This window comes from Pseudophryne corroboree, chromosome 1 (genome assembly GCF_028390025.1).
Source record: "Pseudophryne corroboree isolate aPseCor3 chromosome 1, aPseCor3.hap2, whole genome shotgun sequence".
NCBI classification, from domain to species: domain Eukaryota; kingdom Metazoa; phylum Chordata; class Amphibia; order Anura; family Myobatrachidae; genus Pseudophryne; species Pseudophryne corroboree.
Genome location: NC_086444.1, coordinates 858879491 through 858906235, shown reverse-complemented (window position 1 = coordinate 858906235; position 26745 = coordinate 858879491). Strand labels below are relative to the sequence as shown.

General features: G+C 44.8%; 1 protein-coding gene across 5 annotated transcripts in view; it reads right to left on the bottom strand.

The window, feature by feature from the left end:
- The window catches only part of HGSNAT (heparan-alpha-glucosaminide N-acetyltransferase), a 123221-nt gene that overhangs the window by 19279 nt on the left and 77197 nt on the right, over window positions 1-26745 (bottom strand). For 3 of the 5 annotated variants that reach the window (XM_063919974.1, XM_063919975.1, XM_063919977.1), the window contains 4 exons: window positions 25431-25461; window positions 11809-11969; window positions 8654-8769; window positions 3412-3533 (listed from right to left, as the gene is read on the bottom strand). In XM_063919974.1, coding sequence (XP_063776044.1) covers window positions 3412-3533; window positions 8654-8769; window positions 11809-11969; window positions 25431-25461 — 430 coding nt within the window. The remainder of the gene's footprint in view (window positions 1-3411; window positions 3534-8653; window positions 8770-11808; window positions 11970-25430; window positions 25462-26745) is intronic. The other 2 variants (XM_063919976.1, XM_063919978.1) reach the window with 1 other exon arrangement.

Here is a 26745-nt window from a genome sequence, read left to right as displayed (position 1 = left end):
CCTGTCGGAGGGAGACGTTGGTAAAGCAGACTTCAGGAACCGGCGAGGGGGAGACGTCTCGAATTCCAATTTGTACCCCTGAGATACTACCTGCAGGATCCAGGGGTCCACTTGCGAGTGAGCCCACTGCGCGCTGAAATTCTTGAGACGGGCCCCCACCGTGCCTGAGTCCGCTTGTAAGGCCCCAGCGTCATGCTGAGGACTTGGCAGAAGCGGGGGAGGGCTTCTGTTCCTGGGAAGAGGCTGCCTGCTGCAGTCTTTTTCCCCTTCCTCTGCCCCGGGGCAGATATGAGTGGCCTTTTGCCCGCTTGCCCTTATGGGGACGAAAGGACTGAGCCTGAAAAGACGGTGTCTTTTTCTGCTGAGAGGTGACCTGGGGTAAAAAGGTGGATTTCCCAGCCGTTGCCGTGGCCACCAGGTCCGATAGACCGACCCCAAATAACTCCTCCCCTTTATACGGCAATACTTCCATATGCCGTTTGGAATCCGCATCACCTGACCACTGACGCGTCCATAACCCTCTTCTGGCAGAAATGGACAGCGCACTTACTCTTGATGCCAGAGTGCAAATATCCCTCTGTGCATCTCGCATATATAGAAATGCATCCTTTAAATGCTCTATAGTTAATAATATATTGTCCCTGTCCAGGGTATCAATATTTTCAGTCAGGGAATCCGACCAAGCCACCCCAGCACTGCACATCCAGGCTGAGGCGATTGCTGGTCGCAGTATAATACCAGTATGTGTGTATATACTTTTTAGGATATTTTCCAGCTTCCTATCAGCTGGTTCCTTGAGGGCGGCCGTATCAGGAGACGGTAACGCCACTTGTTTTGATAAGCGTGTGAGCGCCTTATCTACCCTAGGGGGTGTTTCCCAACGCGCCCTAACCTCTGGCGGGAAAGGGTATAATGCCAATAATTTTTTAGAAATTAGCAGTTTTTTATCGGGGGAAACCCACGCTTCATCACACACCTCATTTAATTCATCTGATTCAGGAAAAACTACAGGTAGTTTTTTCACACCCCACATAATACCCTTTTTTGTGGTACTTGTAGTATCAGAAATGTTCAAAACCTCCTTCATTGCCGTGATCATGTAACGTGTGGCCCTACTGGAAAATACGTTTGTTTCCTCACCGTCGACACTGGAGTCAGTGTCCGTGTCTGGGTCTGTGTCGACCATCTGAGGTAACGGGCGCTTTAGAGCCCCTGACGGTGTTTGAGACGCCTGTACAGGTAATAACTGATTTGCCGGCTGTCTCATGTCGTCAACAGTCTTTTGTAAAGTGCTGACACTATCACGTAATTCCTTCCATAAGACCATCCAGTCAGGTGTCGACTCCCTAGGGGGTGACATCACTATTACAGGCAATTGCTCCGCCTCCATACCATTTTCCTCCTCATACATGTCGACACAACGTACCGACACACAGCAAACACACAGGGAATGCTCTGATAGAGGACAGGACCCCACTAGCCCTTTGGGGAGACAGAGGGAGAGTTTGCCAGCACACACCAGAGCGCTATATATATATATATATATATAAAGGGATAACCTTATATAAGTGTTTTTCCCTTATATAGCTGCTGTATAGATTTATCTGCCAAATTAGTGCCCCCCCTCTCTTGTTTTACCCTGTTTCTGTAGTGCAGGACTGCAGGGGAGAGTCAGGAAGCTTCCCTCCAACGGAGCTGTGAGGGAAAATGGCGCCAGTGTGCTGAGGAGATAGGCTCCGCCCCCTTCTCGGCGGCCTTTCTCCCGCTTTTTTAAGGAAAAATTGGCAGGGATTAAATGCATCCATATAGCCCAGGAGCTATATGTGATGTATTTTTTGCCATCTAAGGTGTTTTTATTGCGTCTCAGGGCGCCCCCCCCCCAGCGCCCTGCACCCTCAGTGGCCGGAGTGTGAAGTGTGCTGAGAGCAATGGCGCACAGCTGCGGTGCTGTGCGCTACCTTATTGAAGACAGGACGTCTTCTGCCGCCGATTTTCCGGACCTCGTCAGTCTTCTGGCTCTGTAAGGGGGCCGGCGGCGCGGCTCTGGGACCCATCCATGGCTGGGCCTGTGATCGTCCCTCTGGAGCTAATGTCCAGTAGCCTAAGAAGCCCAATCCACTCTGCACGCAGGTGAGTTCGCTTCTTCTCCCCTTAGTCCCTCGGTGCAGTGAACCTGTTGCCAGCAGGATTCACTGAAAATAAAAAACCTATACTTAAACTTTTCACTAAGCAGCTCAGGAGAGCCACCTAGTGTGCACCCTTCTCGTTCGGGCACAAAAATCTAACTGAGGCTTGGAGGAGGGTCATAGGGGGAGGAGCCAGTGCACACCAGGTAGTCCTAAAGCTTTTACTTTTGTGCCCAGTCTCCTGCGGAGCCGCTATTCCCCATGGTCCTTTCGGAGTCCCCAGCATCCACTTAGGACGTTAGAGAAATGTATGCATTGGGCACGTTATCGTCAGAACTGGACCACGGAGCAAAGAAAGAAGGTGGCCTAGACTGATTAATCACGTTTACTTTAATATCATGTCGATAGTGTTGTTTATCTGGGGAAGAGATGGCACCAGCATGCACTATGGGAAATAGGCATGCTGGCGGAGGCAGTATAATGCTCTGGGCAAGGTTCTGCAGGGAAACCTTTGGGTCCTGGCATTTATTGTTGCAGACTGAATACACCCCTTCATATCAACGGTATTCCCTGATGGCAGTGGAGTCCTTCAGCCAGATAATGTGCCCTATCAGACTGCAAAAATTGTTCAGAAATGGTTTGAGGTACATGACATCTGTGGGAAGTGCTGGAAAAACAACTCTGAGCCATGGACACCCTACCTTGCAACTTACAGGACTTAAAGGATATGCTGGTAACAACTTGGTGCCAGAAACATCAGGACACCTTCAAATGTTTAGAACATCTATTTAAAACTTATCCAACACTTTAAAAACCAAACAAAACATTGGTTTTTAAAAAAATTGTATACAGATATATTGGAAATCGATAATCAGACATCGTGACTCACAATGGTGGCTGCTCCACCAGGGCACAAGTAGAGCACTCCATTGATTTAATTCCTTCAGCAGCCGTCAGGTGTAGTGTGCCCAACATTAACTGGCAGACATTGGGGGAGGAGCAGAGGGGCTGAGAGGTCCCTCTGAGACAGGTAGCTGCTCACCAGTGGCTACTTCTGACTGGTCGCATCAGATGCGACCATGTCAGAGAAAGCCCAGCCTGGCATGGTAGCATCTGATGCGATCACACTAGGCAAGTGGTTAATTTCCTAAACTAAATCAACTTTTATTATTCTACAGGGGGTTGGCTTTAGGTTTTCATTCTTCCCAGGGTTACATGTACATGCAGGACATTTTTTAATGCATTGCTTGCTCACATTTAAACTTGTATTGTTTTACTAACTTACATGGGGCATCCATCAACAGGTAGCAAGAGAGTCAAACACAGCCAAGCTGCTTCTAAGACCAGTATAATAAGCCACTGAGGCCAGTATAAGACCACATCTTGCAGAAGAAAACATGTGCGATTCTAGAAAGCAGAAATTGCATTTGTAAGCAGCAGAAAACTTCAATATAGATTTATCAATATTATAAAGGCATTGTGGTGTCACAATGTCAGCAGCATTCATAGAGCATATCTATAGTAATATGACATGAACACTACTTGCAAATGTAAAGGACCAAGGAGTTATCTGGAGCAATTATAAGACTAGTAAGAATTGTATTAAAAGGAAATTTAAAGTGGTCAGTGCTAATAGCTTTAATAGTGCAGTGAAGAGGTATAATGGTTTCTATTATCAAAATTGCTTCTTGAGTATTCATTACTAAATATACGTTATAGTAAGAACTTGCCGTTGATAACGGTATTTCTCCTATGTCCACAGGATAACATTGGAATATGATGGAGCGACAGCGGATTGGCAACAAACGATCACAAGCTTTCTGGCCTCCCAGGATGCAACGGGCTCGTCCACATAACCCCGCCCACCGACTCAGTCAAATCAGTTGTTTTCAAAGCATTTAGGCAGGAGCATTATGTAGAACCCTATTCAGGCGAGAACACACATGCACACCCTTCCATGCAAGAGGGAAGAGGTTAGTGAGTATAAAGATTCTCAAATCATGTCGAATGTTGACACCATCAACCCCATCACTCGCATTGCTGCGTGAACTGATATTGTTTGACTGTTCAACAATTCCTGAGTCATTAACTGCACCTTGGATATCTTTCCCAAAGGTAAAAATATTTTCTGCAGACTTGAATCTAGTACAGCCCCCAAGTGAATAATCCATTGTGACGGAATCAGAGACGACTTTGCCCAATTTATGAGCCATCCGTGTTTCTGTAGACAAATTATTGTCCGTTGGAGATGGCTCAAGAGCAATTCCTGGGATTGTGCCAGGATTAAAAGATTGTCGAGGTATGGGAAGATCATTATCCTCTGTTTGCGGAGATAAGCTGCCATAACCACCATGTTCTTGGTAAATAACCTGGGGGCTGTGGCTAACCCAAAGGGTAATGCCTGGAATTGAAAATGTTGCTGGAGGATAGCGAACCTGAGGTAACACTGATGGGACAATGCTATTAGCACATGCAGGTAAGCATCCTGTATATCCAGAGATACCATGTAATCCCCTGGTTCCATGGCCGAAACTATGGAGCGTAATGTCTCCATGTGGAACCCAAATGTATTTGTTTAACATTTTGAGATTGAGAATGGGCCGAAATGACCCATTTGGCTTCTGGACCAAAAATAGGTTGGAGTAAAAACCCTGCCCCTGTTGTGCCGGGGGTACTGGAATAATTACCCCAGACTGAAGCAATTTCTTTACTGCTTCTTGCAGGACCCTGGCCTTCGCCTCTATATGAGATGGGCTGGTGCAAAAAAACCTTTGAGGAGGCTGCTTCTCGAAAGGGAAAACATAACCCAAAGATACCACTTCTTGCACCCAAGCGTCTGTTGTTGACTGCTGCCATATGTGTGCAAACTGAAGAAGATGGCCCCCTACCTTGGAGTCCCCCAGGTGGAGGCCCGCACCATCAGGCTGATGGTTTCTGTTCTGATTTGGAAGCTGGCCCTCTGGTGGCCCATTGCTTCTTTGCTTTACCAGACTTATTGTACTGGGTTTGCTTTGATTCATTTTTACCTTTTGTTTTACCTTGCCACCGAAATCCCGAACCCTTGGGCTTAGGGCTATAACTGGCAGGAAACCTGACCTTCTTGGATTCAGCTTCTGACTCCAGAATATCGGTCAGTTCCTTCCCAAAAAGAATGTTCCCCAAAAAAAAGGCAAGCTTCCAGAACCTTCTTGGATTCTGAATCAGCTTTCCATGTACGTAGCCAAATTGCTCTGCAAGCAGCTACCGTTAAGGCTGATGCTTTAGAAGCAATCATACCCATATCCATTGCTGCTTCTTCTAAGAATCGCGCAGCCTGTTTCATATGGGCTATATGGGACTCCTGCACCCAAGTAGGTGCTGAGAGCCCATTTTCCAGTTCTTCAGCCCATTCCACTACCACTTTTGCCATCCAGGCTGAGGCCATAGCCAGCCTTATGACTGCCCGACAGAGAAAATATGTTTTTTAAAAAACCATCCACTCTTCTGTCTGTGACATCATTTAATGATGTAGATGGCAAAGACAAAATAGAATTTCGCACTAATCGAATGACGTGCGTATCTACCTTAGGAGGTACTAATCTTTTTAAACAGTGCCCAGCTGGAAAAGGGTAGTAAGAATACCATTTTTTTGGATTTCTATATTTCCTATTGGGCGTAGCCCAAGGTTCCTCCATAATTTCCATCAGTTCCTCTGAACCTGGAAATTCAACCCTAACTGTTTTGGGACGTTTAAACACGGGTGCTTTAGTTTTTATTATTGGCTCAGCTGAATCCGCTAGAGCAGGGGTGGGGGACCTTTTTTCTACCAAGGGCCATTTGGATATTTATAAAATCCTTCGGGGGCCATACAAATATTGTCAACTTAAAAATTAGCCTGCCCCCAGTCAGTAGTTATGCCCCCAGTCACTTGTTATGCCCGATTAGATTTGCCCCCAGTCACTTGTTATGCCCCATTAGATATGCCCACTGTCAGTTGTTTTGGCCCATCAGATATGCCCCATCAGTTGTTATGCCCCATTAGATATGCCTCCTGTAGTTATGCCCCATTAGATATGCCCCCTAGTAGTGTCGCTTACACACACACATTAAAAGAAAGAAAAAAAAACACGATGCTCACCAGCCCTGCTCCTGCTTCTGGACCGCTGCCCTCCCTCTCCTCTAAACTATGTGAGAGATGTCATGACGTCTCTCCCATAGCACCGCACAGCCACACATGTACACTGCCTGAGCCAGAAGCTGGAGCTCAGGAGTGAGCTCCTGCCTCCGGCTGCTGCTGAGGAGCCGGGTGCCCGCTGGTGGTAAAATCTCAGCGGGCGCTCGGCATCTACTCTCGTTTAGGTGAGCCTGGCCGGATCAAGTGGCTTTGAGGGCCTTATACGGCCCTCGGGCCTGAGGTTCCCCACCCCTGTGCTAGAGACAGAATAGCCTTCATTGCTCCAATTAACTCAGCTATATCCTCTGAGCTGAAACCTTCCATTTGTTCTTCATATGGTGAAGTAGAATATATGGAATTATCATCATCGGACGTATAATCCTGTGTAGCCTGTGAATTTGATGATATATTCACCCTTGTTTTCTCAGCTTGTTGATTTGTCGAAGCTGTTGGGGCTATACCATAAGATGGGAGCTGCATGTATGGGTTAATAGTGTACCCTATTCCTGAGGTAGAAGCTGCAGGGACCAACCTTTCAGCTATAAGGTTTGTGCAAACACAGCCCAAGGTGGATCTATTTGTTGTTGAACAGGGATAAGCCTTGCAATCTGCTGAAACGCAAAACTATTTGCACATAACCCATCGTGTGCCAGATGTTGAGTTGATAACCCCACCTTGCAGGATAAACATGTTATGAGTGTTGGTGTTACTGTTAATGTAACCTCGTCACCTTTGCCGCTCTTAGACATGATAAACAATCAGCTTTTCACCGTATACTACACAATCTGTGACTGTAATCACTTTACATGTATAAAAGTGATATCAATCTGACCCCAACCCAAGCACCTGCATTGAGGCTCAGAAGAAAAACACTGACAAACATATATAAAGTCAGCAATCACACTAGCAGTCAGTCACGTGTTATATATTAGTCATATATTTGTCATATGAGCATATTATCAACTACAAACACATTTCAAGTATGTAGGAGTACATCTACTGCATTCTGTTCTATACAGTTATTTAACGTATTCAGGCGCATTGCGAAGAAAACCACAGTAATGTACAAAAACTCATATGCAATAGGCACTAAACTTAACTATTCGTACTGACAAAAAGTAGATAGAAATTTAGTGCTGTATAACCCTTACTCCGTAAAGTGGGATACAGGGAGACTCACCCCACTTCCAGGATCGATCAACACATTAGCAAATGCTGAGTGGATCCAGACGCTACTATTGTACACTGCCGCTCCAGTAACTTTTAGTGGACACAGACGCTCAGTGAACGCTAGTGTATGCAGATGCTCATGTCTGCGACTCAGTCTCTTAGCGGTAAACCTTAGTGTATACAGACGCAGCGGACTATGCTGCGACAGAGTCCCCTCGTGGTAGCGTCCGAGACGGAAGTGAGGCAATCCGTTCATGGCGGGAGAAGCACGGAAACTGGTCATGAACTGGGGGGAGGGGCGACCAGGAGAGCATCTGACTCCCCACTGCTGACATCAACCTAGGGATCGCAGCCTCAAACTAATCCTGGCGCTTATGATCCCTAAAGCCTAGCGCTGGAGCACCCGTGGTGGCGGCACGCCAGCTACTGTGTGGTAGTCTCCTCCCAAACAGTGCGGCTGTGTACGTATTCCCCTTCTAAGCGGAACAGATGCCTTACCTTTTTCCCATGCTCCGGCCACAGCCTGGTAACGTCTGCTGGACCTGCTAGTATATCCGACACAGACGCCCATCGAGACAGCACTTGTACCGTGGGTAAGCGTTGTTGCGACCCGGCGGAGAGTTGTTGGAGCGACTCTTTCCCATATGCGTGTAAGACGCTGTTAGGAAAGATCACTCAAAAAACATAGTAAGACTATAAAAATAAATTAATAAAGCTTAGGGCTGCTGCATGGTCCGGCTCCTGCAGCACCAAACAAAAAACTGATTTGACCGAGTCGGTGGGCGGGATTATATGGACGAGCCCGTTGCATCCTGGGAGGCCAGAAAGCTTGTGATCGTTTGGTGCCAATCCGCTGTCGCTCCATCATATCCCAATGTTATCCTGTGGATAACCTGTGGACCCTGCCGAAGAAATGTGGAATAGTAGTTGCTCAATGTATGTATTGGCCATTTATAGGAACGTTTAATGGAGGGGTAAATTCTAGATAATAAAAAAAAAAAAACACAAGGCACCTCTGTTTAGGCGGTCCTACACTACATAATAGCCCCATTCTGGGTTATATATATTTATGTGGTTCTAAATTGAGAGTCAACTCACCTGGAGGCACCCTAGGACATCATGAAGTTTACATGCTCTGTCTATCCCACAATCTTCCTGCAACAATAACTGCACAGTAACAAAATATAGGTGGACATTTACTCACCTGGGGAATAGGATCTGCCAAGGGCTTTGTAAATAATAACTCCAAAACTGAAACGACCAGGTAGGTTATGCTTAGCCGCTGAAGAACACCCATAATCCGTATTTCACTCCATGACACTTAAACAAAACAAAATATATACAGGTTCTGTATACCAACTGGTTGCTTGGTTGCGTGCAATTATGAAATATCTTCTTCTATTTAACAAAAAATTATTAAACACAATCATATGTAATACAGGTATAGGGCAATAGAATTTACAATGGCATAGGTGCTTCATAAGTAAAATAATATCCATAATGCTTCCTTTCACTGGAATTCTCTCATCCGAAGCTTCTGTACCATGATCACGGTGTTCCCCATCTGTGTCACCCGTCTGTCTTCCCCTCCTCTTTAGAAGCTTTCATGAGCAGGTCCCTCTCCACTCATGTGCTTTTCCTTCTCTTATCTAGACTATCTTCTACTCCATAGTCCCTACAATGGCACCTAACCTGAAGCTTATCTTAGGGTGAGTCCCCTGATGCAGAAATGTTTATATACCATGTATTTGTCCTACCTTGTCTTGTACTATAATACCCCTTTCACACCGCAGCTTGTACCCGGTAATTTGCCGTTTTTACTGGCTTCCTAAACGGTTCGAGATGCGATGTGAAAGGGTCACCTTCAATTTACCATTTACAATATACTGGTATTTTGAAACGGTAAAAAAGCAGGGTCCTACCCGTTTCAGACCCGTTTAATTGTGCAGTGTGAAAGGGTCTGAAACGGTATTTGCAAGCCCCAGAAGGTGATAGGCTGTCTCCATGTGTGATGTCACCAGGCAGAAGCAGGAAATAAACATTTAAAATGACAACCACTGTTTTGTATGGGTGAAACGGGTTCAGTGTGAAAGGTACCAAAATGGTAATGAAATGGTAATATACTGGTTACAACATGTGATGTGAAGGGGGTTTAAGTCTTTGTTTTCTTATGCTGCTTTCACATCGCAAAACCTGCTTTTGAAACGGTTCTTTAAACGGTTCTTAAAATGGGTCTGAGCAGTTAAACCCCCTTCACATCGCATGTTGTAACCAGTATATTACCATTTCATTACAGTTTTGGTACCTTTCACACTGAACCCGTTTCACCCATAGAAAACAGTGGTTGTCATTATAAATGGACTTTTCTGGCCCACACATTATTAATAATAATTATTTAATTAATTATTAATAATTTGGATAGTGGTACGATGGAACCCAGCAGCTTGAAGCATTTTAACCATGTTTTTATATATGAGTGCATCCTTGACTGTCCCAGTTATTTGTCTGCAGATTTCCTCATCCCCTCTGATTCTTAGCAGCTCCCTCACCTCTTCATCACTCCAAGTTGCCATTGTATAATATATTTGCAGTAAGAAAACGCTTCTAAACCCACTCTCATGTGTCTGATGTGTTTTTCCTCCAGCTTCCTGCTTCTGCCTGGTGACATCACACATGGAGACAGCCTATCACCTCCTGTGGCTTGGAAATACCGTTTCAGAGCCTTTCACACTGCACAGTGAAACGGTTCTGAACCGGGTAGGACCCTGCTTTTTAACAGTTTCAAAATATCAGTATTTTGAAAACGGTAAATTCAAGATGGCCCTTTCACATCGCAGCTAGAACCGTTTAGGAAGGCTGAAAAATCGCCAATTTACCAGGTTAAAGCTGCATTGTGAAAGGGGTATTATTTTGCTCAATTGTTTATCTACTTTGTTAGGCGCTGCGGAACCCTTGTGGTGCCATATAAACGATAATAACAATAATACTAATTATAATATATGTAAAAGATTTCACAATTTTCAAAAAACAGCTCTTGCTTTTTATTTTTAGTGTAATTGGTTCAATATGCTAGATGCTGTACACTGGTAACATCATATTTATACAGATCGCTACATACACATTTACACATCACCGCATTAAAGTTAACATTCGCTATACACATACTTTGAGCGTGGTGATATTGTGGTTTAACATTGTATATTACATTATATTTTGTGTTATTGCATATCTTAAATATTTTATATAACTCCACGCACAGAGTATGTATTTAGTGGATGCTAGAGATAATGCACGGAGATGTGTAAAGGTGTTTGTAGCCATCTGTATAAATGTGATTAAACCAGTGAGATTGGGCATGAGTGTTCAAAAATCAAAATATCAGCACTCAGGGACCGCGTCCTGTTGATGCCGTAATGCTGATGTGTTAATGAGATTTAAAATATTTTAACCGTGTCGCCTTTACAACTTCAAACATAATGGTTATGCATCATGTAGGATGTTGTAAAGCCAACACTATTAAAATGCTTTACAAATTATATTATTGGCATAGCGGCATTACAGCTTTGACGTGATACTGTCCCTGTTCTGCGAGTTTGATTGCTGAACACAGAAAATGCATACCTCACTAATGATTACATACAACACGAACCTTCAGGGGTCTCACTCAATATTTCCATGGTTTAAGCTTTAATTTATCCTCCAAATTCATTTTTTCAATGGTAAACATAAACACAAATAAATGTATCTCCTTTAAAATATATTTCACCAACGTATTCCTATTTTTGGTTGGACCCTTTTCTTCCAGGACTAATGATATAAACTTATTGCAGTCTAACTCACATCAGCCGTGCCTGTTCTTTCTGCACGCGAGTCTGGAGAGTAAACACTTTCCAATGTTAGGGTGACTCTTGTGAGTGGTGTACATTTCATATGGTCACAATATTGGCTGTTTCACAGTCACTGCATTTTGCCAGTATACTTTAGGTTCAGTCTGAGGCTACTTACAAGCTAAATATTCTAACTTGCAACAGCCACTCCAAGCTAGTCCCTCTCTGATGACTTCTCTAGGTAGTTCTGGTACTAGAGTTTCAACTGTGTGGCTCTCAGGTTCACTTTGCTGCAGTACATTGTGAAACTTTAGACACCACAAGTAATAATCCAATCTTCCAGTACATGGTTGGCCTATTTTGAGTGGCATGAATCTGGAGTATCCATCAACAGTCTTTCTTCATCCTGTACTACAGCCAGTGTGCCTTTGAAAAAGTAGTGAATACTTGATAACATAACCTCTCTCTCCTCATCCTTTTTCTCTGAGGTTAGTAAAGTACCTGCTTTAGTGAGAAAAGAAATAGAACTCACATGGCCCGCGGCAGTAATTTTCATTTATGACAAATAATCCGATAAGGAAAAGTTGAATACTCCTCCAAAGGATTTTCCAAAACAATTTCCACCTGGAGTTTCCTCTACGTAGCATTGAGGTCAAGGACAGATGGATGGAGGTGCCCATGATGAACACAAACCTACAATGTAATCAAAGGTTGAGTTTGTAATATTAGTACAGGTTGAGTATACCATATCCAAATATTCCAAAATACGGAATATTCCAAAATACAGAATTTTTTGAGCGAGAGTGAGATAGTGAAACCTTTGTTTTCTGATGGCTCAGTGTACACACACATTGTTTAATACACAAAGTTATTAAAAATATTGTATTAAATGACCTTCCGGCTGTGTGCATAAGGTGTATATAAAACAAATGCATTCTGTGCTTAGACTTACTGTAGGTCCCATCGCCATGATATCTCATTATGGGATGGAATTATTCCAAAACACAGAAAAATCCGATATCCAAAATACTTCTGGTCCAAGCATTTTGGATAAGGGATACTCAACCTGTACTGCAGTGTAATGCAGCAGTTTCCCACATTCGTAAAATATAACCATTCAAAAACCAAATTAAAAACACAAAAGTGCAGGCTTGTACAATATAAAGGAAATTACAAGTCACCTTAATGTTCTGTGGTCAACAGAATGAACTTCCTCAAACAATTCTAATATAATAGCAGCTAGGTGAATTTTACCTAGGGACTACAACTGAGTGACTGCACTGGCAGCAGCTTCATATTTACCGGACAGGCAGCCCTAGGTGGAGAGGTGTTCTTCCAATGTAAAGCCACCCTGCTATTACTGCAACCCTACCTGGCTTCTAGGCGCTGAAGCAGATGCAACTCCTAAAATGTAGCTTTTGCTTTGTTTATTGCAGCCGTATTATTTCTTTAAAAAAAACAAAACACTTTTCTGTTTGGATTAAAACATGTTGAATTAAATGAGGTGCTTTTCATATCAAAGTGGTTAACTTTTAGCCACAGTTAAATGTTAATCACAGTAAACATTTTATTTGATGATAAATACATAATACACAATAGCAATAAATACATTGATACATAAATAAGAATGAATAAAAATATATAAATTCAATTAAGAAATGTGAAATATGTAATTAAAATTTACATATATAAATTTGGAAAATACAATGGAGGTGTCATAACCAATTAATAATTTGAGGCGGGAAAAAAAATATCACAGGCACATAATCTTATGTTTTAATAATATATAATGTGGCCATAATTCGTTTCCCCATTCCGAGTGGTCTGTAGCTCTAATAGGCGGACCACCACATTTAGGCCCAGATTTATCAAGCCTTGGAGAGTGATAACTTGCACAGAGATAAAGTACAACCAAACAGATCCTAACTGCCATGTTACAGGCAGTGTTTGAAAAATGACAGTTAGGAGCTGATTGGTTGGTACTTTATCACCGTGCAATTTATCACTCTCCAAGGCTTGATAAATCTGGGCCTTAGTAAGTATACTGTTCATCGTATGGGGAAGAGGATTCAGTGGGGAAAGAAAAAAGTTTATTTGTAAAACATCTGTTTCCCCTGTGACGCTATACAAGGCAAAATGCCTGGAAAGGTACTAACAATTGACAAACCTAAGAGAAAGCTGAAAATTATTTTATCATTTTTATTTTTCCCCTTTGGAAAAACAGTATACACACAATTGCATATGAAAAAAGCAAAGAAAAGAAGGAGAAATGGAAAGGGGGAGCAAGGAAATAAAGGGAGATGTGAGGGAGGAAGAGTAGAGGGCGGCATCACCGTATCTTGGATCAGGAATATGTAAATAACCACAGGAATTTACATGTCAATAAACTTAAAATCATTCATGTCATACTAAGCACCAAATAACCATAGTAATCTTTAAAGAAAAAGGCACATTCTTAATATGGAAAATAGCCAAATTATTATTCAAGCTAATTTGGTCATTTAGCATTGCCATATTTTTTTGCAAGTGAAGAAAAAATAAGAATTTACTTACCGATAATTCTATTTCTCGGAGTCCGTAGTGGATGCTGGGGTTCCTGAAAGGACCATGGGGAATAGCGGCTCCGCAGGAGACAGGGCACAAAAAGTAAAGCTTTAGGATCAGGTGGTGTGCACTGGCTCCTCCCCCTATGACCCTCCTCCAAGCCTCAGTTAGGATACTGTGCCCGGACGAGCGTACACAATAAGGAAGGATTTTGAATCCCGGGTAAGACTCATACCAGCCACACCAATCACACTGTACAACCTGTGATCTGAACCCAGGTAACAGTATGATAACAGCGGAGCCTCTGAAAAGATGGCTCACAACAATAATAACCCGATTTTTGTAACTATGTACAAGTATTGCAGATAATCCGCACTTGGGATGGGCGCCCAGCATCCACTACGGACTCCGAGAAATAGAATTATCGGTAAGTAAATTCTTATTTTCTCTATCGTCCTAGTGGATGCTGGGGTTCCTGAAAGGACCATGGGGATAATACCAAAGCTCCCAAACGGGCGGGAGAGTGCGGATGACTCTGCAGCACCGAATGAGAGAACTCCAGGTCCTCCTTAGCCAGGGTATCAAATTTGTAGGATTTTACCAACGTGTTTGCCCCTGACTAAATAGCCGCTCGGCAAAGTTGTAAAGCCGAGACCCCTCGGGCAGCCGCCCAAGATAAGCCCACCTTCCTTGTGGAATGGGCATTTACATATTTTGGCTGTGGCAGGCCTGCCACAGAATGTGCAAGCTGAATTGTATTACACATCCAACTAGCAATAGTCTGCTTAGAAGCAAGAGCACCCAGTTTGTTGGGTGCATACAGGATAACAGCAAGTCAGTTTTCCTGACTCCAGCCGTCCTGGAACCTATATTTACAGGGCCCTGACAACATCTATCAACCTGGAGTCCTCCAAGTCCCTAGTAGGCGCAAGGCACCAAAATAAGCTGGTTCAGGTGAAACACTGACACCACCTTAGGGAGAGAACTGGGGACGAGTCCGCAGCTCTGCCCTGTCCAAATGGACAACCAGATATGGGCTTTTTTGAGAAAAAAAACACCAATTTGACACTCGCCTGGTCCAGGCCAGGGCCAAGAGCATGGTCACTTTTCATGTGAGATGCTTCAAATCCACAGATTTGACTGGTTTTAAACCAATGTGATTTGAGGAATCCCAGAACTACGTTGAGATCCCACAGTGCCACTGGAGGCACAAAAGGGGGTTGTATATGCAATACTCCCTTGACAAACTTCTGGACTTCAGGAACTGAAGCCACTTCTTTCTGGAAGAAAATCGACAGGGCCGAAATTTGAACCTTAATGGACCCCAATTTGAGGCCCATAGACACTCCTGTTTGCAGGAAATGCAGGAATCGACCGAGTTGAAATTTCTTCGTGGGGCCTTTCTGGCCTCACACCACGCAACATATTTTTGCCACATGTGGTGATAATGTTGTGCGGTCACCTCCTTTCTGGCTTTGACCAGGGTAGGAATGACCACTTCCGGAATGCCTTTTTCCCTTAGGATCCGGCGTTCCACCGCCATGCCGTCAAACGCAGCTGCGGTAAGTCTTGGAACAGACATGGTACTTGCTGAAACAAGTCCCTTCTTAGCGGCAGAGGCCATAAGTCCTCTGTGAGCATCTCTTGAAGTTCCGGGTACCAAGTCCTTCTTGGCCAATCCGGAGCCATGAGTATAGTTCTTACTCCTCTACGTCTTATAAGTCTCAGTACCTTAGGTATGAGAAGCAGAGGATGGAACACATACACCGACTGGTACATCCATGGTGTTACCAGAACGTCCACAGCTATTGCCTGAGGGTCTCTTAACCTGGCGCAATACCTGTCCCGTTTTTTGTTCAGACGGGACGCCATCATGTCCACCTTTGGTATTTCCCAACGGTTTACAATCATGTGGAAAACTTCCCGATGAAGTTTCCACTCTGCCGGGTGGAGGTCGTGCCTGCTGAGGAAGTCTGCTTCCCAGTTTCCATTCCCGGAATGAAACACTGCTGACAGTGCTATCACATGATTTTCCGCCCAGCGAAAAGTCCTTGCAGTTTTTGCCATTGCCCTCCTGCTTCTTGTGCCGCCCTGTCTATTTACGTGGGCGACTGCCGTGATGTTTTTCCCACTGGATCAATACCGGCTGACCTTGAAGCAGAGGTCTTGCTAAGCTTAGAGTATTATAAATTTACCCTTAGCTCCAGTATATTTATGTGGAGAAAAGTCTCCAGACTTGATCACACTCCCTGGAAATTTTTTCCTTGTGTGACTGCTCCCCAGCCTCTCGGGCTGGCCTCCGTGGTCACCAGCATCCAATCCTGAATGCCGAATCTGCGGCCCTCTAGAAGATGAGCACTCTGTAACCACCACAGGAGAGACACCCTTGTCCTTGAATATAGGGTTATCCGCTGATGCATCTGAAGATGCGATCCGGACCATTTGTCCAGCAGATCCCACTGAAAAATTCTTGCGTGAAATCTGCCGAATGGAATTGCTTCGTAGGAAGTCACCATCTTTACCAGGACCCTTGTGCAATGATGCACTGATTTTAGGAGGTTCCTGACTAGCTCGGATAACTCCCTGGCTTTCTCTTCCGGGAGAAACACCTTTTTCTGGACTGTGTCCAGAATCATCCCTAGGCACAGCAGACTTGTCGTCGGGATCAGCTGCGATTTTGGAATATTTAGAATCCACCCGTGCTGTTGTAGCAGTATCCGAGATAGTGCTACTCCGACCTCCAACTGTTCCCTGGACTTTGCCCTTATCAGGAGATCGTCCAAGTAAGGGATAATTAAGACGCCTTTTCTTCGAAGAAGAATCATCATTTCGGCCATTACCTTGGTAAAGACCCGGGGTGCCGTGGACAATCCAAGCGGCAGCGTCTGAAACTGATAGTGACAGTTCTGTACCACGAACCTGAGGTACCCTTAGTGAGAAGGGCAAATTTTGGACATGGAGGTAAGTATCCCTGATGTCTCGGGACACTATATAGTCCCCTTCTTCCTGGTTCGTTATCACTGCTCTGAGTGACTCCATCTTGATTTGAACCTTTGTAAGTGTTCAAATTTTTTTAGATTTAGAATAGGTCTCACCTAGCCTTCTGGCTTCAGTACCACAATATAGTGTGGAATAATACCCCTTTTCTTGTTGTAGGAGGGGTAATTTGATTATCACCTGCTGGGAATACAGCTTGTGAATTGTTTCCCATACTGCCTCCTTGTCGGAGGGAGACCTTGGTAAACCAGACTTCAGGAGCCTGCGAAGGGGAAACGTCTCGACATTCCAATCTGTACCCCTGGGATACTACATGTAGGATCCAGGGGTCCTGTACGGTCCCAGCGTCATGCTGAGAGCTTGGCAGAAGCGGTGGAACGCTTCTGTTCCTGGGAATGGGCTGCCTGCTGCAGTCTTCTTCCCTTTCCTCTATCCCTGGGCAGATATGACTCTTATAGGGACGAAAGGACTGAGGCTGAAAAGACGGTGTCTTTTTCTGCAGAGATGTGACTTAGGGTAAAAACGGTGGATTTTCCAGCAGTTGCCGTGGCCACCAGGTCCGATGGACCGACCCCAAATAACTCCTCTTCCTTTATACGGCAATACACCTTTGTGCCGTTTGGAATCTGCATCACCTGACCACTGTCGTGTCCATAAACATCTTCTGGCAGATATGGACATCGCACTTACTCTTGATGCCAGAGTGCAAATATCCCTCTGTGCATCTCGCATATATAGAAAATGCATCCTTTAAATGCTCTATAGTCAATAAAATACTGTCCCTGTCAAGGGTATCAATATTTTTAGTCAGGGAATCCGACCAAGCCACCCCAGCTCTGCACATCCAGGCTGAGGCGATCGCTGGTCGCAGTATAACACCAGTATGTGTGTATATACTTTTTATGATATTTTCCAGCCTCATGTCAGCTGGCTCCTTGAGGACGGCCCTATCTATAGACGGTACCGCCAATTGTTTTGATAAGCGTGTGAGCGCCTTATCCACCCTAAGGGGTGTTTCCCAACGCGCCCTAACTTCTGGCGGGAAAGGGTATACCGCCCATAATTTTCTATCGGGGGGAACCCACGCATCATCACACACTTCATTTAATTTATCTGATTCAGGAAAAACTACGGTAGTTTTTTCACATCCCACATAATACCCTCTTTTGTGGTACTTGTAGTATCAGAAATATGTAACACCTCCTTCATTGCCCTTAACGTGTGGCCCTAATAAGGAATACGTTTGTTTATTCACCGTCGACACTGGATTCAGTGTCCGTGTCTGTGTCTGTGTCGACCGACTAAAGTAAACGGGCGTTTTAAAACCCCTGACGGTGTTTCTGAGACGTCTGGACCGGTACTAATTGTTTGTCGGCCGTCTCATGTCGTCAACCGACCTTGCAGCGTGTTGACATTATCACGTAATTCCCTAAATAAGCCATCCATTCCGGTGTCGACTCCCTAGAGAGTGACATCACCATTACAGGCAATTGCTCCGCCTCCTCACCAACATCGTCCTCATACATGTCGACACACACGTACCGACACACAGCACACACACAGGGAATGCTCTGATAGAGGACAGGACCCACTAACCCTTTGGAGAGACAGAGGGAGAGTTTGCCAGCACACACCAAAAACGCTATAATTATATAGGGACAACCTTATATAAGTGTTTTCCCTTATAGCATCTTTTATATATTTCTAACGCCAAATTAGTGCCCCCCCTCTCTGTTTTAACCCTGTTTCTGTAGTGCAGTGCAGGGGAGAGCCTGGGAGCCTTCCCTCCAGCCTTTCTGTGAGGGAAAATGGCGCTGTGTGCTGAGGAGATAGGCCCCGCCCCTTTTTCGGCGGGCTCGTCTCCCGCTCTTTAATGGATTCTGGCAGGGGTTAAATATCTCCATATAGCCCCCGGAGGCTATATGTGAGGTATTTTTAGCCAAAAAAGGTTTTCATTTGCCTCCCAGGGCGCCCCCCTCCCAGCGCCCTGCACCCTCAGTGACTGCCGTGTGAAGTGTGCTGAGAGGAAATGGCGCACAGCTGCAGTGCTGTGCGCTACCTTAAGAAGACTGAGGAGTCTTCTGCCGCCGATTCTGGACCTCTTCTCGTTTCAGCATCTGCAAGGGGGCCGGCGGCGAGGCTCCGGTGACCATCCAGGCTGTACCTGTGATCGTCCCTCTGGAGCTAATGTCCAGTAGCCAAAGAAGCCAATCCATCCTGCACGCAGGTGAGTTCACTTCTTCTCCCCTAAGTCCCTCGTTGCAGTGATCCTGTTGCCAGCAGGACTCACTGTAAAATAAAAAACCTAAGCTAAACTTTTCTAAGCAGCTCTTTAGGAGAGCCACCTAGATTGCACCCTTCTCGGCCGGGCACAAAAATCTAACTGAGGCTTGGAGGAGGGTCATAGGGGGAGGAGCCAGTGCACACCACCTGATCCTAAAGCTTTACTTTTTGTGCCCTGTCTCCTGCGGAGCCGCTATTCCCCATGGTCCTTTCAGGAACCCCAGCATCCACTAGGACGATAGAGAAATAGGATTTTGGTACTTATCGATAAATCCATTTCTCTGAATCCACTCGGGGATATTGGAACTTGCTTAGACAGATGGGGTGTGAAGCTTGCAACCGGGGGTGTGGCACAATCTAAAATTAAACATGGTCTGCACAGCTGGCTCCTCCCCCTTCACGGCCCTCATCCCTCAGTTTGGAAAATTTCAGCGTCCAGTGTCCCCGAGTGGATTCAGAGAAATGGATTTATCTGTAAGAACTAAAATCCTCTTTTCTCTTTCATCCACTAGGGGACACTGGAACTTGCTTAGACAGATGGAGACGTCCCAAAGTTACTCCCAAGGGTGGGAGTGCTGTCAGTGGCCTGCAAAACTAATCGTCCAAATCTGGAATCTCTGGATGCAAACGTATCAATACTTGTAGAATCACAAGAACGTGTGTGCTAATAACCACGTTTCTGCCCTGCAAAGCAGAGTAGCAGAGGTACCTCTGCTGCTGCCCCTGAGGTGTCCATCGTTCTGGTAGTACGAGCCCTCACTTGAAGAGGGACCCGTTTACCACAGGACATCCATACCTGTCTATTGTAAGACTAATCCATTTGGCCAGAGTCGGCTTAGATGCTGGCCAACGCTCCTCCGGACCATCATAAAGAACAAACAAATGGTCAGACATCTTGATTGATGACGTAACCTGTATGTAAATCCGCATTGTCTTTTCTATTACCTCGTCCAAAGACATGTCCCCTTCTGCAAAGCCCTTAAAGGATGGAACCACAATAGGCCGATTAACATGAAAAAGCCAAAACTACCTAAGGGAGGAACTCTGCCCCCGTAACAGAGTACTGCCCAATCTTCAAGGAAAAGTAGAAAGGGACTTTCACACAATAGAACTCCCAGCTCAGAGACTCGTCTGGCTCAAGCTAAGGCCAATAACCAAGTATCTTCAAAGAGAGAAATTTCAGTTCTGCTCCTTCCGAAGGCAAAAAGGCTGTTGATTTCAAATATTTGAACTATGTCAAAATTCCACATTGTCGTGGGAGGACGGAAAAAGGAGGTTGTATCCGTAAGACTCCCTGCGAAAAAATTGGAACTTCCTGTAGGGAAGCTAAACGCTGTTGAAATGGAATGGAAAGAGTCGAAAACTGAATTGTCAGGGAAACTAATCATGGGCCTCCATCAAAGGCGGCATGGAGGAAACACAGAAAACTAGACAGGTGAAATTCTCTTGAATTCCAAACCCTATCCTGACACCATAAAACAATTCCATATTCAGTAGTAGTGTATGGCTGTAATAGCAGCTTTCGGTATTCACGTTTTACACAAGAGTCGGGACTCAATAGCCCCGCCTTTAAATGCAACCTGTTCAGGTCTGGCTCCTCTCTGAGGTAACCTCCAGGGTTTTTCAACCAGTAACCACCTCAAGGCCGAGTACCAACTCCGTGTGGGTCAGTCTGTCGCAAATAGAATTGCCCGCACTCTTTCGGATTTCCCTTCTTCAGTACCCTGGGTATGAGAGAGAATGTTGAAAAAATGTAAACTATTCTGTAAATCCATCCATTGCTTGACTTCTTGTTCTGGCTACATACCTGGACAACTTGATGAATGTTTCGAGACGCCCTTAAGTCTACCCGAGGTAGGCCCCATATCCTCACTACCATTACGAAGATGCATATCTTGGCGACTGCGATAGTCTGCCTCCTAGTTGTCCACTAATGGAATGAAAAATGGCAAGAAAACGATGTTACTTCTAACTGTCCACAACAAGATCTACAGTATGTGGTCTCCCTGAACGCAGACTTGCATCTTGTTTCTCCCTGACGGCTTATGTATGCCGTTTTCGACTATTTCCTTAAGTGTTGACTCTTTACCGGGTTCTCGTCTAAGCGAAGAGGTTTGTAAACTGCGTGCAGTTTGAGAATATTTATGGGTGGCGTTCATCTGTCTAGAACGGTACCCCAAACTCAGATACTGGCATCCGTTGTGAGGATCCTTCAATTCTAAATACCGAATTTCTTGCCTGCTGCAAGATCTCTGTGTAAGGATCACCAAATTAGCGAGGTACGGACGTTGAAGTCTGCCGTACTGTAGAACCTCGAAAGATGCCACCATCTTCCCGAGAAGCTGTACACCTAGATGTAATGAAAACCGCTTGGTTTCTTAATACCTGATCCACCAGCTGCATTATGCCCTGGATCTTGTTCTCTGGCAGAGCATCCTCAATTGTATAATATTCAATATGAGACCTAAAAATTGAATCCTCTGCGTCAGTATAAGGTTGGATGTCTTGAAGGTGACAGTCCAGCCGTGTTGAAAAGGAATTGATGAGTCTCCAAGTAAGATATAATCGTGGTACCAAATGCCCTCAAACCTGAGACCAGTATCAACATGATCACTGTAAAAAAACTCTCGTTGATGAAAGACCGAAAGGCAAGGCCCTGAACAGGTAGTGATCCTTCTCCAATGCGAATCGCAAGTAGGCTTGGTGAGGGTTCCAAACTGGAACATTAAGGTATGCAGCTCTTATGTCTATGGACACCCTGAACACTTCTTGTTCTAGATATACTATAACCGACTGGATTGATTCCATTTTGAATCTGGAAACTGTTTCGAACCGTTCTTAAACTGTTAAATCGAGGATTGGTCTGACCGACCCGTCCTGTTTTGGTACGGCTAAAAGGTTCAAATAAAATCCTGCACGTCCTTGAGAATCAGGAACTGGCAGAATTACCCTTGTGTATAGTAATTTCCGATTTACCATGTGTAATGCCCTCTCTTACTGAGGACACCGAGGCAACCTTGTATTAAAGAACTGACTGTGATGACGCTTGACAATCTGATAACCTTGGCACCCACCAAGGAAACCCCACGTGAGCTGGGAGACCGTCATGCCATGGTCTTGTCAGCCAGCTTGAGGTCCTGCTTTGTGGTTTTTGGGAACGACCTCTACCTCCGATTCCACGTGATTGTTTTCCTCTGTTCAAAAGGCCTTTAATCTAAATCAGGGGTGGGGAACCATTGGCTCTCCAGCTGTTGTTAAACTACACATACCAGCATGCCCTGCTACAGTTTTGCTATTTGGCCATGCTAAAACTGTTGCAGGGCATGCTGGGATGTGTAGTTCAGCAACAGCTGGAGGGCCGCAGGTTCCCCACCCCTGATCTAAATGAAAGATCACTGGACCTGAGTAACCTCTTCTAACCTGTTGGAGAGGTTCCCGTCTAAGCGGTATATAAAATCCACTTGTCCAACCCAGGATCAACAAACCTTTCTCCCCCAAAGGGAAAACCCTCTACAAACCTGTTGGAGGCAGAGTCCTTCTGTTAGTCTTTGAGTTATAGAATCCGTCTAGCCAATATGGCAGATGTCGAGATGCAAGACGCTATTTTGCTAGCATCCTTTGAAGCCCTAGGTGAGGGTTTTCTTTGTGGCTATTCTCAATAGGCTGTACAATATATCCAGTCCATGCTACTATGGCCTTGTTTACCCAAGCACTGATATTGTAGGACTGTGATGCACCTGCTGGTACAATATCTAAGTCACTGCTGTGTCTACCTTGCGATCTTACGCTTATCGTAAAGTAGTCACCTCCTGAGAAACGACAATTAATTTACCTTCCATTGGTTCATTTGATCATTTTTCTATTATATTCTTGGGAAAAAAAATCCCACAGCTCTTTTTGAATGCTATTTGCGGGATTCTGTCACCTGGAAATATCTGTCAGGGCATTTCCCATGAGCCAGAGTACAGCTCTCAGGTTGAGCGTGTACCGTTCTTTTACACGGTGTGCAAACGTAATCTGTTCTAGCGTTCTTGGCTGGTGTTTTTGACTGGAACAGCACACACACACATACCGAACATTCAGCGGTACTTTCACCCTTTTAATTAGGTAGAGAAAGACCGTAGGGATGGTGGAAGCAAAGGTAAACTTTACCTGGCTGGTTCAATTTTCTAAAATTAAAAATAAAGATACAAAAATAATAAATAAATATATATATTTTTTTTTTATACCAGCCGTCTTACAACCCTCGCACACCCAACTGTGAATCAGCTTTGATGATCGGGGTTGATGTTCATTTGCTTCCCTTTATTTTCTCAGTATCTTTTAAATAGAAGTCCTTGAAAATATAATGTATGATTAAAATACAGGAGGATCTTTTGCAGCAGACCACTATTCACCAGAAGAGGGAGCAAAACCATCAGTACTTTTAACAGGCCAGATTTCTTGTCAGTAGATGGAGCACTAATCTATTTTAATATAAGACCCATCCCCCTGTTCTGACTGGCCAGATATCATGTTCCCACTAAGAGGGGTGTGTTCTGTTCACAGTTACGTTCGGCGCATTTTATTCCTTAAAAATGGCCGCCATTGAAAAGTTTGTGACATCATTAAACCTACACGGGTGCTCTGTGGCCGCCGATGCCCTTAATGTCCCAGCGCTATTTAGCTAAACTGCTCCACGTCTGTAAATGCTGAGCCCCTATTCTGCTGTGGCCGCCTGCCCCCACAGTGCGTCCCACAGCGAGACTCCTCTTCCGCATGAGTCACCCCTGCCGCCTACTTAACACTGTCCTCCCGATCTCCTCTAATGCGCTTCACTGCGGAGTTACCTCGCCGGGTGTGCCGTCGGAGGAGCGGAATAGGATGGCTGCAGCTGCTCTCTGATTACCTGGAGGCTGAAAATCTGCGCTGTGTCTCTGTGGTCTCGGAGTATTGGGAGGCTGGAAGTCGAGCGCCTGGGTCTCTGTGAGCTGGTGGAGGGAGGGGGGCGAGCAGGGGATGATCGCACCTGCTGCTGCTGTACTGTGCCCTAACGCTGTGCCACGTCTCTGCATAAACTGGGAGCCCTGCTCCGTAGAGCGGCGCAACTCTCCTCCTTACCGCTAAGGACGCTCGCTCACTCCGCCAGCTCCTTCTGAAGTACCCCTGCTGCGGCTCTACTGATCTCCCCACCGCTGTTAACAGGGGAGATCAGTGTGTGTGGAGCGGTCAAATCTATCAGTAGTGCAGCGCTCTCACTGAAGAGGGGATGCTCTTAACTGCCTTCCCCCCTTTATGCTGGGATTGCTTATTATATATGGGCCCTTAAGTACAACCAGTACTTAGGGGGTAATTCCAAGTTGATCGCAGCAGGATTTTTTTTAGCAATTGGGCAAAACCATGTGCACTGCAGGGGAGGCAGATATAACATGTGCAGAAAGAGTTAGATTTGGGTGGGTTATTTTGTTTCTGTGCAGGGTAAATACTGGCTGCTTTATTTTTACACTGCAAATTAGATTGCAGATTGAACACACCCCACCCAAATCTAACTCTCTCTGCACATGTTATATCTGCCTCCCCTGCAGTGCACATGGTTTTGCCCAATTGCTAACAAAAATCCTGCTGCGATCAACTTGGAATTAACCCCTTACTGCAGGCTGCTTGAGGATCTCCTGTAGAGAGATGCAGGTTCCCTTTAGAAGGGATCTTTGTCTCTCTTATACCTTATAGCTTTGTCCCCCTTTTGTTAGGTTGACGTAGCCCTGAGAAGGTTTTCTCTTTCTTTTTGTCTAGGAGCAGTAGCCCCTACACGCTGTACCTCCAGCACAATTTTTCAAACTGAGGGATGAGGGGCGTGAAGGGGGAGGAGCCAGCTGTGCAGACAATGTTTAATTTTAGATTGTGCCACACCTCCGGTTGCAAGCTTCACACCCCATCTGTCTAAGCAAGTTCCAGTGTCCCCTAGTGGATGAAAAAGAAAGTATCATTAATACAGTGGTCACATGAATGGGCTCTGCTATGGGCCATTGTGCTGATGTACTGTGTGAGGAGCACAGCTGGGTATAAACTATGAAAAGCAATTGTTGGAATGGACTATTCTAGGCGATAACAAGGATGTACATATCGTATCTTCATCTCAGCGCGATCATGCCTTGTTAAGCGCAACCGCGTGTACGTCTAAGACGCGTGAGTGCCTTACACACGCATGTGCCTCACAATGAGTGTGGCTACATCTGTAGCAATTGTTCTGCGTATGTGTCCTGTGCACAACTAATTGAAGCACCATAATGTAGCCAATTTATGTAAATGAAGCTAATGGAGTAACAAACAGGCTGGAAAGACGGTGCTTACCAAGGAAAAACAAGATCCGCTAGTGTTAGACCTGGAATTACAAAATAAACAAATGTTCAAACAGCAAGTAATGTGTAGTACCTGTATATTTTATAACATTTTAAAAGCAGGTATTACTACTGAAGATATTTAGGGGTTTTCTTTCATAAAAAAAACCAAACCAAAAGTAAAATAGGAGTTGACAATAAGTTTCTATCTCATAATGAAGGCGCTTAGCCCCACAACCCCAGTAGGTTATGAGTGACGTACATACATAATGACATTACAATAGTATCATAATGGATACAGGTTGCAAATAGCTTAAGTACAGCTCATCAAGGTTACATCGTTACAAGACAGCATAAAAGGAAAAGAGCAAGGTTGCTGAAAATGTATCAATGCATTATACACAATAGATATGTACTGTACATACATGGGCCCAATCTATACATTTTAAGAACTGCTTATGGAAGCAAAAAGCCATTCACTTCCTCTGGGATAATGTATTTGCTCTTTGTATTGACAGAAAGGAACAGGTTTTCTGATCTAATTATCGGTACATACATATTGGGCAATGTAACATGTACCTACAGTATTGCGTTTTGTCCAATTTAGCATTACCCAAAACCTGCTTGTGAAATTGTGTTCAATGGGTTTGGCCCACTGCAGCGTTCACCACATATAAAAAACTAAAACAAAGCCAAAAATAGGATTTTAATTACCTACCAGTAAATCCTTTTCTCGTATTCCATAAGGGATATTGGGGAGACTTAGTACGATGGGGTATAGACCGGGTCCAAAGGAGCAGGTGCTCTTTAAATTTCTTCAACTGGATTTGCTCCTCCCCTCAATGCCCCCTCCCACAGACAGTTATAGGTAAAACAGTTCCCGGAGGAGAAAGAACATACTTGAGAGAAGGAAGATAACAACAAAAGATGGTGAGATTTACACACCACTAACATAAAACGACCAGCGACAAAACAGCAACAGCTTAACAGGCAACCATATAAAGAGAACCTGCAGAAAAGCCAACGCACAGAGGCAGGCGCCCAATATCCCTTACGGACGACGAGAAAAGGATTTACCAGTAGGCAATTAAAATCCTATTTTCTCTAGCATCCATAAGGGATACTGGGGAGACTTTGTAAGATGGGGACGTCCCAAAGCTTCCAGAACGGGCGGGAATGCGCGGAGATGTCTGCAGCACCGCCTGCCCAAGCTGGGAATCCTCTTTGGCCAGGGTACCAAACCTGTAGAACTTTACAAAAGTGTTCTTCCCTGACCAGGTAGCAGCTCAACATAGTTGCAAGGCCAAGACTCCATAGGCAGCCGCCCA